Source organism: Tachypleus tridentatus, chromosome 13, assembly GCF_004210375.1.
Source record: "Tachypleus tridentatus isolate NWPU-2018 chromosome 13, ASM421037v1, whole genome shotgun sequence".
In the NCBI taxonomy this organism is placed as follows: Eukaryota; Metazoa; Arthropoda; class Merostomata; order Xiphosura; family Limulidae; genus Tachypleus; species Tachypleus tridentatus.
In genome coordinates this window covers 211,660,158-211,673,070 of record NC_134837.1, presented here as the reverse complement: position 1 = coordinate 211,673,070, position 12,913 = coordinate 211,660,158, and the positions used below count along the sequence as shown (strand labels likewise).

The following is a 12,913-nucleotide window of genomic DNA, read 5'->3' as shown; positions in this document are numbered from 1 at the left end:
CAAAATCCGGAAAGACCTGAATACACTGCTTTTCACACTTCTAAATAACAGCAAGGGGAAACAAAACCAAATATTTCTATTACAACTTGCTTCTTACAAAGAGAAAATATTACTAAGAAACTTTCCAGTACGTTACCCTAGACTCGCTTCGAAAGTTCCTGAACCAGCTTATTCCACAAGCTTTTTTTTTTTTCATATTACCCACGTACTGATAATAATACAAAAGCAATCATCGTGAATAAATGTGATCGATAGGAAATGCACGAGGGACGCCAATTCTGAGGGTCAACCAACCCATCTGTTTAACCTGCTTTTTGCGTTATCTTCTACGCATTGTAAGTAATTAAAAACAACCAAGACTTGAAAATAAAAGTAACATCTATTTGATGTAAAATATTTTTTTTAATATCCCACACTCCGATTGAAACTTATCACCATCCCCCACATCTCCAGTTCAAATTTATCTCCAGCCCCCACACTCCAATTCAAGCGTATTTCCAATCCCCTTTCTCGTAAAGATTTGCCAACCACAGTAGTTTTCTCTGTGTCTAATTTTTGAGCACTTGGTATTTGCTACCGTAGTTTCCATTTAAAGGGTTGTAGAAAGTTGTTATTGAGAAACAGTTCTTAGCTTGAGCTTTTTAACATGCTTGTAATGAGCGTTTACGTATTCGGTCATTTTTGTTCGCGTCCACATGGACACGTACGAACACTTTAATTTACCTGAAGATAGATAAATCTTGTTGCTGAACCAGCTTCTCAGTTCAGTAAATATGATTTAACACTCAGACTGATTGGTAAATTTCCAACAAAGAATTTTCTTGAAAGTTCACACCGAAAGAATGCCTTCTTCAACGTGTTATAAACAACAAGACATCCGTTCTGTTTTTCTGAACACAAGACAACCAAGGTTCCATTTGTCTAAATATTTACAGAAAAGCAAGTCTCAGCTGATAAATATAGGTAGACAGAAAAACAATTGAAAAACAACCCTTTCTAAGGAGATATGATTACCTTGTATTATTTTTATAGGCTGGTTTTGGAGATTATCTCAAGTCATGTTTCGTGATTGGTGCACGTTGTTATGATTGTGTTACACCTTTATAGGCCCAGCATGGACAGGTGGTTAAGGCACTCGACTCGTAATTCGTGGGTCGCGGGTTTGAATCCCTGTCACACCAAACATGTTCGCCCCTCAGCCATGGGGGCATTACAATGTGATGATCAATTCCACTATTCATTGCTAAAATGAATTGGCAATGGGTGGTGATGACTAGCTGCCTTCTCTCTAGTCTTATACTGTTACACTGCTAAATTAGGAACGGCTAGAGCAGATAGTCCTCGTGTAGCTTTGCGCATAAATTCAAAACAAACCAAACGCCTCAATAAAGCGTGCTCTGCTAATTTTTCGAAATTTAGAACTGGTTCAACATAAGTTCTCACTTCAAATGTTACGCCAACTCTTATTGTTTCAACGAATATGTAAAGTTATAACAATGATCTTTTAAATGTAACTAGCAAACGGTGGGTGGCCAGAGAGGGTGGGGCGAGTAGATCCTGCAGCATCAGTTAGGTGGAAACTGTATCAGAACGTTTCGGAACTGTCTGTTTAACGTTCACACAACACAAGTTTGGTAAAACATTTCAGAAGTGTTTGTCTAACGTTCACACAACATAGAATTGGTAGAAACTGTCTGTTTAAATAGGTTGACTTTGTTTTAATTATATTAAAGTCCAATAACGGAGATTAAGGGGGAAATTTTACAGAAAGTATATATATTGTATATATATATTGCCAGTAAATAATATAATTAATGGTGTAAAATATCTGTTATTAGATATACACGAATAAATATATTTCTAATAACAGAAATTTCAACGTGTCCACCAGGTATATCGAAAACCAATCACTAATCCTCTGTGTGTTTGTGTGTGGGGTGGTGGTGGTTGAAGGCAAGGAATCGGAGTTCGATTTCTGCATTAAACACAATACAAATAGGTTACTCTGCAAATTTTTCTTAATCCAATGTTGTTGTTTTTTATACAGAAGAGAAATCAGTTAAGAAGGGAAGGAATTTTGTTATAATTCTGGTTTAGTAACTGAATGATGTGAATGGTAGTTGCTACAGGTTACGTTGCATGTTTAAACGTTTTAGTTCTTTCTAATCTTTAGGGTTAACAAATAGACTTTTTTGTTTTTTAACTGAATGCCTGCCGATTTTGATTAAGGACTAACTTTGACACAGATACGTTATTCTAGGATAATTACTTAATTAATTAACTTTATAGTAAACGAGGGAAGATCTATATATTGCATAATATAATAAAAGTTTACTTTCGCAACCTCAATATATTCAATGTAAACTGAACATCTAACTGCAACGCCCCCTACAATCCCGTACCCGTTTACTCTCTCGTACTTAAGACATGTGCTCGGCAACGGCCAGTTGCAAACTATTTGTTCACCTGAAAATGACAAAAGAAGGTCGAAACATTGTTTTGTACTTTATTTTAATTAAAGTTTTAATACCTATACCATCCGTCTTGAGAATACATAAACTGAACAAAGTTCAAAGACAGTTTAAAATGTAATATGAAACGTTTATCTCACAATCTGTATTTATGTTTATGTATATACAAAACGACATTAAGCTAATACTCGTGCGTCGCTTTGCACTATTAACCTCGTGCCTTTTTTAAATATGATTCCGTTCTACCAGTTTGTTTAAGTTTTAAAAGTTATTAAAACAGACAAAGATCGGAAAAATACATCGCATATTTTATCACTTTAGTATTATCCTTACGACATTTAGAAAGTTTTTATAATCTACATAACAAAAGATAAAATAAATGTCACTTTTTACTGCAAACACCATTACGACTTCATAAAGAAATATGGTCTGTTCTTGGTGTGTTTGTTTATTTGTGAATTTCACGCAAAGCCGCACGAAGGCTATCTGCGCTAACCATCCCTAATTTAGCAGTGTAAGACTAGAGTGAAGGCAGGTAGTCATCACCACCCACCGCCAACTCTTGGGCTACTCTTTTACCAACGAATAGTGGGATTGACCGTAACATTATAACACTCTCACAGCTGAAAGGGCAAACATGTTTGGTTTAACCGGGATTCGAACCCGCGACGCTCAGATTACAAGTCGAGTACCTTAACCATCTGGCCATGCCGGGCAGGAGTGAACTACAACAGAGATACTCTTAAAGTTGGGATGGGGGTAAAATGTGAAATGTGTTTAAGGCTGGTATTTGGGCTAAATAACAAAGCACGGGCTAAGGAGGCTTTTATTTTAAAAAATGGTTTTAAATCAATCTTGAAATCATGTGTACATTAACTGCTATTTAAAGCAACGGACGTCATGCGTTCTATTTCACTTCCGCAAGAGATGAATATGGTGGATTCACTTTAACATTAAATGTTATTTTTAAACTCACCAGTGCGAGGCCACAAGCTGTCGTCCGTGTCGTTATCGCTAAAGACCGGCACTGTGTTTCTCCTATGGCCTATACTAAAAGCGATGAGTTCTATACACTACTTTTTTTGTAAATATATATGTATATGTTCTGGTTTAGGCGAATGTTCCCCACCGTCAGAGTATCTTTTACCGGACTCGACCCCAGTACTAAATACGCCGTGTTGCTGGACATTGTGCCGGTAGACAACAAGCGGTACCGCTACGCTTATCACCGCTCCTCCTGGCTGGTTGCCGGTAAAGCAGATCCACCTTCTCCGGCACGAATCTACCTCCACCCGGACTCCCCATTTACTGGAGATCAGCTGAAGAAACAGGTGGTGTCTTTTGAAAAGGTCAAACTGACCAATAACGACATGGATAAACAAGGCCATGTAAGTAATGAACCAATACATACTTGGAACATATATTAGCGGAATTCTAGGAAAAAGAAACGTACAAAAAATGAATTTTAAATCCTGAAACAGGCCCTCTTATTACATAAATATTGGGTATTTCCTTAATTTTAAAGTAATAACTTTCGTTTGTTTTACAGTTGTATCTAAGGTACGTCAAATTTAGATCTCTTAGAACAGGAAAAGCTAGCCAATATCAGCCTCTATTTTCTTGTGCTCTAAGCCTAGCCCTCCTTTTTTATCTCTTTTTTGTTTGTTTCTGTCATTTGTAGTTAGTTACTTGATGGAACGTTCCCATAGATTTATGTTGAACTGTACTCGATTTTTTTACGAGATATGAATATACGCGTCGCGCTGGATTTTTGTGAACCAATCAAACTACTGAGTTTTTTCTGTATACCATTCGCACTGCATTACATTGAGTAAGTTTATATCCTGTAGCAACACGGATCAAACAAATCAGTTGATACCAATGATTTTATATAGAAAATACACAAGGAATTCAAAGTGTTTTTAACTAGATTAATTGCAATGTTCATTGTATTTTTGTTTGTGTTTTTTTCTTTGAGGGGCGGATTTGATTGATTTGTTATTAAGAATCCTGAAGCTAAAATCATCAAGGACTAATAATTAGCTTGTTGTAGGTATATTTTATAAAAAAAATGTTATGTTTTTAAATATTGATGGGGTTTTCACCCCATTGGTAATTCTACTCTTAAAACAGTGAAGTGAGCCATAAAATTACTCAAGTCTCGTGCCATAACAGGTTCATGTTTAGTACTTTTAACAACAGTTCTTGTGTTAAAACAGTGAAGTGAGCCATTAAACAAGTACTCAAGTTTCGTGCCATAACAGGTTCATGTTTATTACTTTTAACAACAACTGTAGTGTTAAAACAGTGAAGTGAACCATTAAACAAATACTCAAGTTTCGTGCCATAACAGGTTCGTGTTTATTACTTTTAACAACAGTTCTTGTGTTAAAACAGTGAAGATAGCTATTAAACAAGTACTCAAGTTTCGTGCCGCAACAGGTTCATGTTTATTACTTTTAACAACACTTTACCATGGTGAAAACCCTATCAACATCGGAAACCTTAAACTTTAAAGAGTTCCTGCCAGTTTTTTTTCTTTTTTTATGGGATAACTTAATTGTCATAGACAACTATAATTATTGGCAGGTGAATGAAATAAGACTCTCGTACCCTTTGCTCAAGAAGTTTGTTAAACATTAAAAAAAAACGTGATAAAGAAATGATCGAAAATCGTTTATTAAAAAAATTCAATTTCAGTTTACACCACATCACGTGAGAGGGTATGTAAAGTAGTAAGATAAGAAAACTATATCTTTCTAGAAGGCGCCAAGAAAACTGACCTGTCTCATTGTTTTGTTGCTTGTCCACGGTGGACTCGACCCGAGACTAGTCAGTGGAGGCCTGTCAAAGCAGTCTTAATCTGCGTGACCTTCGTAGAGGCAAAGAACAGAAGAAAAAAAAACCGTCACGCAAACAGCTACCACTAGGTGATTTCGCTTTGTCCGTCATGATGTATTGTGTCTCAGCACGCAATGTACCTGTGCCGTTTGCGCCTTCGTTATGTGTCGCAACGTGCAGTTTCGATAACAACACTGTAACTATACGACGAACAGTGAGTGTGAAGTCAATGAAATAGACTTCGATTTCTCTGTCTGCCACCTGTACTGAGACCAAACACAATGTTTCAGTTTCTGGTATAAAACCAAGTTTTGTGCCCGTTCAGCTGTTTTGGTGAAACAGTGAGTTTAGTGGTAGCACTAATGTTATGCATTAATATTCATTAATTTAGATCAGAATATCCCCTACAAGTTTCGGATATGAAGACATCAAATTATTTTTCTCTTCAGTTCACTCAGAGTATATATATATATATATATACGTATATGCATATAATGCATGGATTAGTTGTCACGACAATAGTATCACTGGCCTGTTTAGTTCTTTCTGATACGTTGTTCAAATTCACGGTATTTAACAGTAGACTTTGTTACCATGGTAACGATGTTGACTTTTCTGCATGGATATGATACTTCACAACGAAACGAATATGAAATATTGACGTTACAATTCATTCCCTTCTTTTGTTTTGCCAAAAGTTTACTGCCCATTTTTTAAGGGAATAAAAGTTGTAACATAATTTTTACAGCTCTTTTGCTTTTATAATAATTTCAATTTTTAAACTTTTACTATCGTTTCCTTTTATAATAATTTCAAGTATTAACATAATTGTTACTGCTCTTTTCCTTTTACAATAATTTCAAATACCAAATGTTTACTTCCTTTTCCTTTTATAATAATTTCTATTACAAATATAATTTCTAAAACTCCTTTGCTTTTATAAAAATTTCAAGTATTAACAAAATACTTACTGCAGATTTCCTTTTTAATGAAATATCAAGTATTACCACAACTTTTACTGCTTTTTTCGTTATAATAATTTCAAGTATTAACATAATGTATAATACTCTTTTCCTTTTTTAATAAATTCAAATGTGAACATAAATCTTACAGCTCTTTTCCTATTAAAATAATTTTAACATAATTTTTATTGCTCTCTTTCTTTTATAATAATGTCTAGTATTAACATAGAATCCACAACTCTTTTCCTTTTATAATAATTTCAAGTATTAACATAATTTTTAGTGGTATTTTCCTTTTTAATAATATCAAATATTAAAGTAAGTTTACAGCTTTTTTATTTTCAGAATAATTTCATGTATTAACATAAATTTTACTGCTCTTTTCCTTTTAGAATAATTTCAAGTATTAACATAATTTGTAAAACTCTTTTACTTTTATTATAAAATCAAGTATTAACATAATTTTATAACTTTTCCTTTTATAATAATTAAAAGTATTAACAAGTTTAGAGCCTTTTCTCCTTTGATAATAATTTCAAGTATTAGTCTAATTCGTAAAACCCTTTTTCTTTTATAGTCATTTCAAGTGTTAATATAATTTTTCTGCTATTTTTCTTATATATTTATTTCAAGTATTAGCATAATTTTTATTGGTCTTTTCGTTTTATTATAATTTCAGGTTTTAACATAATTTTTACTGATTTTTTTCTTTTATAATAATTTAAAATATTAATAAATATTTGACAGCTATTTCCTGGTGATCATAATTTTAAGTATTAATACAATTTTTATATCTCTTTTCCTTTTATAATAATTTCAGGTATTAACAGAATTTTTACTGCTTTTGTCCTTTTAAAATAATAACAAGAACTGATATAAATTTACAGTTTTTTATAATAATTTCAAGTATTAACATAATATTTACTGCTCTTTCCCTTTTATAATAATTTCAAGTATTCATATAACTTTTACTGGTCTTTTCCTCTTATAATAATTTCAATTATCAACATAATTTTACTGTTTTTTTCCATTGATAGTTATTTCAAGCATAAAAACCAAATTTTACAGCTCTTGTCTTTTTTAATAATTTTAAGTATGAACATAATTTTTAGTGCTCTTTATTTTTATAATAGTTTGAAGTATTAATATAAATTTGACAGTTCTTTTTCTGTTATAATGATTTCAAGAATTAGCATAATATTTACTGCTGTTTTCCTTTTATAATAATTTCATGTATTTACAGAATTGTTACTGTTTTTTTTGTTATAATAATTTTAAGTAAGAATATACTTTTTACTTTTCTTTTCCTTTTATAATATTTTCAAATATTAATGTAAATTTGACACCTCTTTTCCTCCTATAATAATTTCAAGTATTTACATAATTTTTACTGCTCTTTTCCTTTTATAATAAATTCAAGTATTAACAAAAAATCTAGAACTCTTTTCCTTTTATAACATTTTCAAGTATGAACATAAAATATACAACTCTTTTCTTTTCATAATAATTTCAAGTATTAACGCAATTTTTACTACTCTTTTCCGTTTATAATAATTCCAAGTATTAATATAATTTTACAGCTGTTTTACTTTTATAATGATTTGAAGTATTAACATTATTTTACTACTATTTTCCTTTTATAATATTTTCAAATATTAACATAAAATCTCAAACTCTTTTCCTTTTATATTAATTTCAAGTATTAACAGAAAGTGTGTAACTCTTTTCCTTCTATATTAATTTCAAGTATTAAAATAATTTTACCTTCGGTTTACACTTATAATAATTTTAAGCATTAACATAATTTTACTTCTCTTTTGCTTTTATAATAATTTCTAGTATTAACACATTTTTTATATCTCTTTTCCTTTTACAATAATTTTAGGTATTAACACATTTTTCTGCTTTTATTCTTTTGAAATAATAACAAGAATTGATATAAATTTACAGTTTTTTAATTATAATTTCAAGTATTAACATAATATTTACTGCTCTTTCCCTTTTATAATAATTTCAATTATCAACATAATTTTACTGTTTTTTCCTTTAATAGTTATTTCAAGCATTAAAACCAAATTTTACAGCTCTTGTCTTTTTTAATAATTTTAAGTATGAGCATAAATTTTATTGCTCTTTACTTTTATAATAATTTGAAATATTAATATAAATTTGACAGCTCTTTTTCTATTATAATAATTTCAAGTATTGGCATAATATTTACTGCTGTTTTCCTTTTATAACAATTTCATGTATTAACATAATTTTTACTGGCTTTTTCCTTTATAATAATTTAAACTAATAATATAATTTTTACTGTTTTTTTGTTATAATAATTTTAATTGAGAATATAATTTTACTTCTCTTTTCCTTTTATAACAATTTCAAGTATGAACATAAAATATACAACTCTTTTTTTTATAATAATTGCTAGTATTAACGTAATGTTTACTCTCTTTTCCTTCTATAATAGTTACAAGTATTAATATAATTTTTACAGCTTTTTTTTTAATGATTGATTTGAAGTATTAACATAATTTTTACTACTATTTTCCTTTTATAATATTTTCAAATATTAACATAAAATCTAAAGCTCTTTTCCTTCTATATTAATTTCAAATATTAACATAATTTTTACTTGGAGTTTACTCTTATAATAATTTTAAGTATTAACATAATTTTTACTTCTCTTTTGCTTTTATAATAATTTCAAGTACATAATTTGTACTGGTCTTTTCCTGTTATTATAATTTCATGTATTAATATAATATTTACTACTCTTTTTCTTTTATGGTAATTTCACAATGAAATGTTATTGAGAGAAAATCTCTCTCATTATATCCCAAAAGGTTGGTTGTGTTTTACGAGGAGAAAGGAAGATATAGATGTATTATGATAGAAAATCAGTTCATCTGTCACAGAATCTTTAGATTTGTTTTATGGCTAATATATTCCGGTAATCACCCGCTCCTTTTTATTATTTATTTATATTTTTATACAGATTGTTCTAAACTCTATGCACAAGTACCAACCAAGAATTCATCTTGTGCGGAAAAAAGATATGTCTGCTACCCCACCGATCAATGACTTAGAGGCCGAGGACTTCCGGACGTATATCTTTCCTGAATCGGTCTTCATAGCAGTTACAGCCTATCAAAACCAGCTTGTAAGTACGGATGTCACGGGAATTATTTTAATAATTATTATATTAGGCTAGGGTAGGCACAATGAGGTTACGATTACTTATTAAATATGATAATTTCAGTGATAAAAAATTAATTGCCTGCATGCTTAGTATATTACACCAGCGACATAATTAGGCCTAAATGTTTTTTTTTTTTTAATTCCAAATGTTGTATTTTTTTACATGTCTCAAGCGTAGCATTGTAAATCAATAAAGGACACTCATAAACATCTAAGAACGAAGATAGCAATATTGTACGTGATATATATTTCGGCAACTTTAGAGAGATTCCACAATGTCGCCTTAACCTAATTTTCCCATACCTCTGTTATGGAATTTTGCTATATTTATTTAGTGTTTTTAATTTTCCTCTAAAAATTCATTAAAATTATGTTCATAAATTACACAGTTTACGAATATCAATACCACTTAGTGTGTAAGATGTGGTTAGTTGAATAAAGGTTGAATTGTAAATCATAAGATTCACATTGAATGGCACTAAAGTAAGCATTTCAACCTTTTCTGAGGTATAAAATGAGGTTAAACTGATCTCTCAATTTTATAAACGATAGAACTAGGTTAGTGGAATACCTCAGTATCTTTAGTAATTGATACCCAGAAAGTGCTTTAAGGAACAAGTTGCTTCAAAGACAGTATGAAGTGCTTGCAGCGTAACAAACAAATAAATTAATCGATTTTAAGAGAATGATTTACACGTGCTTATGTACAGTAGATGAAAACCGTGGTAATACGACTGACGTTTAATGCCTGTTTATTTCACATCGTTTATGATGCAATGCCGCCTAGATGTGCTTATGGCTGGATACAGTTTGTTAGACATTTCTGGGAAAAATATTAATATAACGGTTTTGCAAAGCGATAAGCGATATATAACCAAATAAAGCATCTGAAGGAGGGAACATTCGATAGTTTCCATATAAGCAGAAATATTTGCACAACAGATCTTTTCAGGACAGAAACAGACTTTTCAATTATATCCGCAGCGAATCCAGAGCAAAATTTTCATCCATAAAGCGAAAACTATGATTACGAAAGAAAACCTTCCGAACCAAAAGACCATTGCCACGAAGTTAGACATAACTACTGGTACGCTGGATATATCTCATAGTTCTTTTACCAATTGATTAAAATATGAAGGTTACGAAAGCTTATTCTAGCCGCATCTCGAAATCGTTTGCGATTTTCACGAAAAAGTTTACTTCAGAAAAGTTACACCCAGTAAGATACACGTGAAATTTTGCCATACAACTACAATAGACTTTCGTACTTTTGGCCCGTTTAAACGAGGTCTTGAAGCCGATGTGTACACTCAGTGTAAAATTTACTGAGATTGCTTTAACATTGGTCTTCTCACAAGCTTGTTACAAACCAACCAGTAGGATGGCACAATGCCTTTTTGTTACAATGCATATGGCGGTATAATAATAGAACAGCCTGACCTTAGCTATCAATATATACGCGTATGCTTTTATGTATCTTAAAACGAAAACAAAGTAATGATAACACAGTATTGTTTTGTTTTTGCTTCGTGTCTTTGTTTTTTGTAAAGAAATTCGTCCACGTCTTCATCCAAGTTTTGGGCCAGAAACGAGAAATAAAGATTTAATACGTAAACGTACACTGTTATCAGTGAAGAACTCGGGACGCTACCCACATTTACAACCACAGTGAAAATCATTTTATCCAACACGGTCGTGCTTCAAGGACAAAGCAAAAAGGCAGATTATAAGAACGGTAGATAAAAAACTTTTATCAATATACTAAGCTGAAATGTATGTTCCAACTAAACGTAATTGGTATGTATACTGTGTGAGGGAGGGGCGAACTATTTGAAAATCATGTTGCCGTGGTTCAGCTCTCCACCCACCCACCCCAAACATTTCTGTCCTTTACTTTTTATTCGCGGCAACAATTTATACTGCATAATTAAATGTAGTGTACGGAGATAGCGCACGTTTTACACAAACCGCTAAAATGCATCCATTAAATAAAAGAGAAAGCGATATATTTTTATCATATGCCTTATCTTCTTAACGTCTTACATTCTGTGTGTACATTTACAAAGAATCTTGAAAAATAGCACAAGGATCTTTCCCTTACCAACAACGATTAGAATTTAAAGCTGAAAAGAATTGATATGAATAATGACATGTTAAAAGACTAGATTTAAATAATGGCATGTTAAAAGACTGGATTTAAATAGTGATATGTTAAAAGACTGGATTTAAATAGTGATATGTTAAAAGACTGGATTTGAATAATGGCATGTTAAAAGGCTGGATTTAAATAGTGATATGTTAAAAGGCTGAATTTAAATAGTGATATGTTAAAAGACTGGATTTGAATAATGGCATGTCAAAAGGCTGGATTTAAATAGTGATATGTTAAAAGGCTGGATTTAAATAGTGATATGTTAAATGACTGGATTTGAATAATGACATGTTAAATGACTGGATTTGAATACTGATATAGTAAAGATAATATTTTAATTGTGAACATTCATGGTTAACAAACGTTGAAAGAGCTATTAAACTTTTTCATGTTTAAACAGTAAACATATTTATAGTATACAGGGGTGTCCATGTAAGATAGAAATTTTGGCACCCAAATGTTTAAAATGTTAAAAAAAATGACTTATCGGTAGACTCACAGCAGACAAGGGGTGTAAGTCTGATGGCTTATAATACTAAAAATCAGGCTTGGATACTCGAGGCGGGAGGAGCACTGATAGTCCGTTGTGCAGCTTTGTGTTTAATAAAAAATAACAAACACACATTATCAGTTTAGATTTGTATGTCTGTTATATCAACTATTATAAAAGCGATTTAACTTGTAAGTATTCTAAACTGTAAGATCACAACCCAATGGAACAGCTGTATGTATACAGACTTAGAATGCTAGAAACTGTGGTTGGCAAAGCACAGATAGACCATTGTGTAACTGCGCTTAACTTCAAGCAAACCAAACCAACTACAAGGTCATTTTGAAAACTACCTGGAAGCCTTCCAAATTTCTGAATATAACACTATAACGACAAATAAGTACAACTATAAATTCTTAAGTTGCCCCAGATATTCAGCAATGCGGGTGTGTTTGAATGACATGTATAGGCTCCTGGAAGCATATATTTGTGTATCTGAAGGGTATTTTTCAGACTGGAATAACAACAGCCAATCTAAGTTCCGCCATTATTACTTTATAGAGTTTTCTTCTTAAGCCTCACAAAGACTACCTACACATAATCGTCACTAATTTGGAGCTATTTGACCGAAGTGAAGGCAACTATTCAAGAGTATCCAACACCAATTCTTCCGCCACTGTTGCCTGAAGATTGTAAGAATTAACTGTCGCTCTTGGAGTGTACGTTCGCCTCAAAAGCGTGGAGCGCATTTCTGCGGAAACGAGTCGCGAACACTGAACCTTTAGATTCACTGTCC

General features: G+C 31.6%; 1 protein-coding gene across 1 annotated transcript in view; it reads left to right on the top strand.

Annotated features, from left to right (window-relative positions):
* LOC143237812 (uncharacterized) overlaps positions 1-12,913 on the top strand; it is a 61,565-nt gene that overhangs the window by 34,564 nt on the left and 14,088 nt on the right. Inside the window, exons 3-4 of the mRNA XM_076477431.1 lie at positions 3,586-3,859; positions 9,273-9,437. Coding sequence (XP_076333546.1) covers positions 3,586-3,859; positions 9,273-9,437 — 439 coding nt within the window. The remainder of the gene's footprint in view (positions 1-3,585; positions 3,860-9,272; positions 9,438-12,913) is intronic.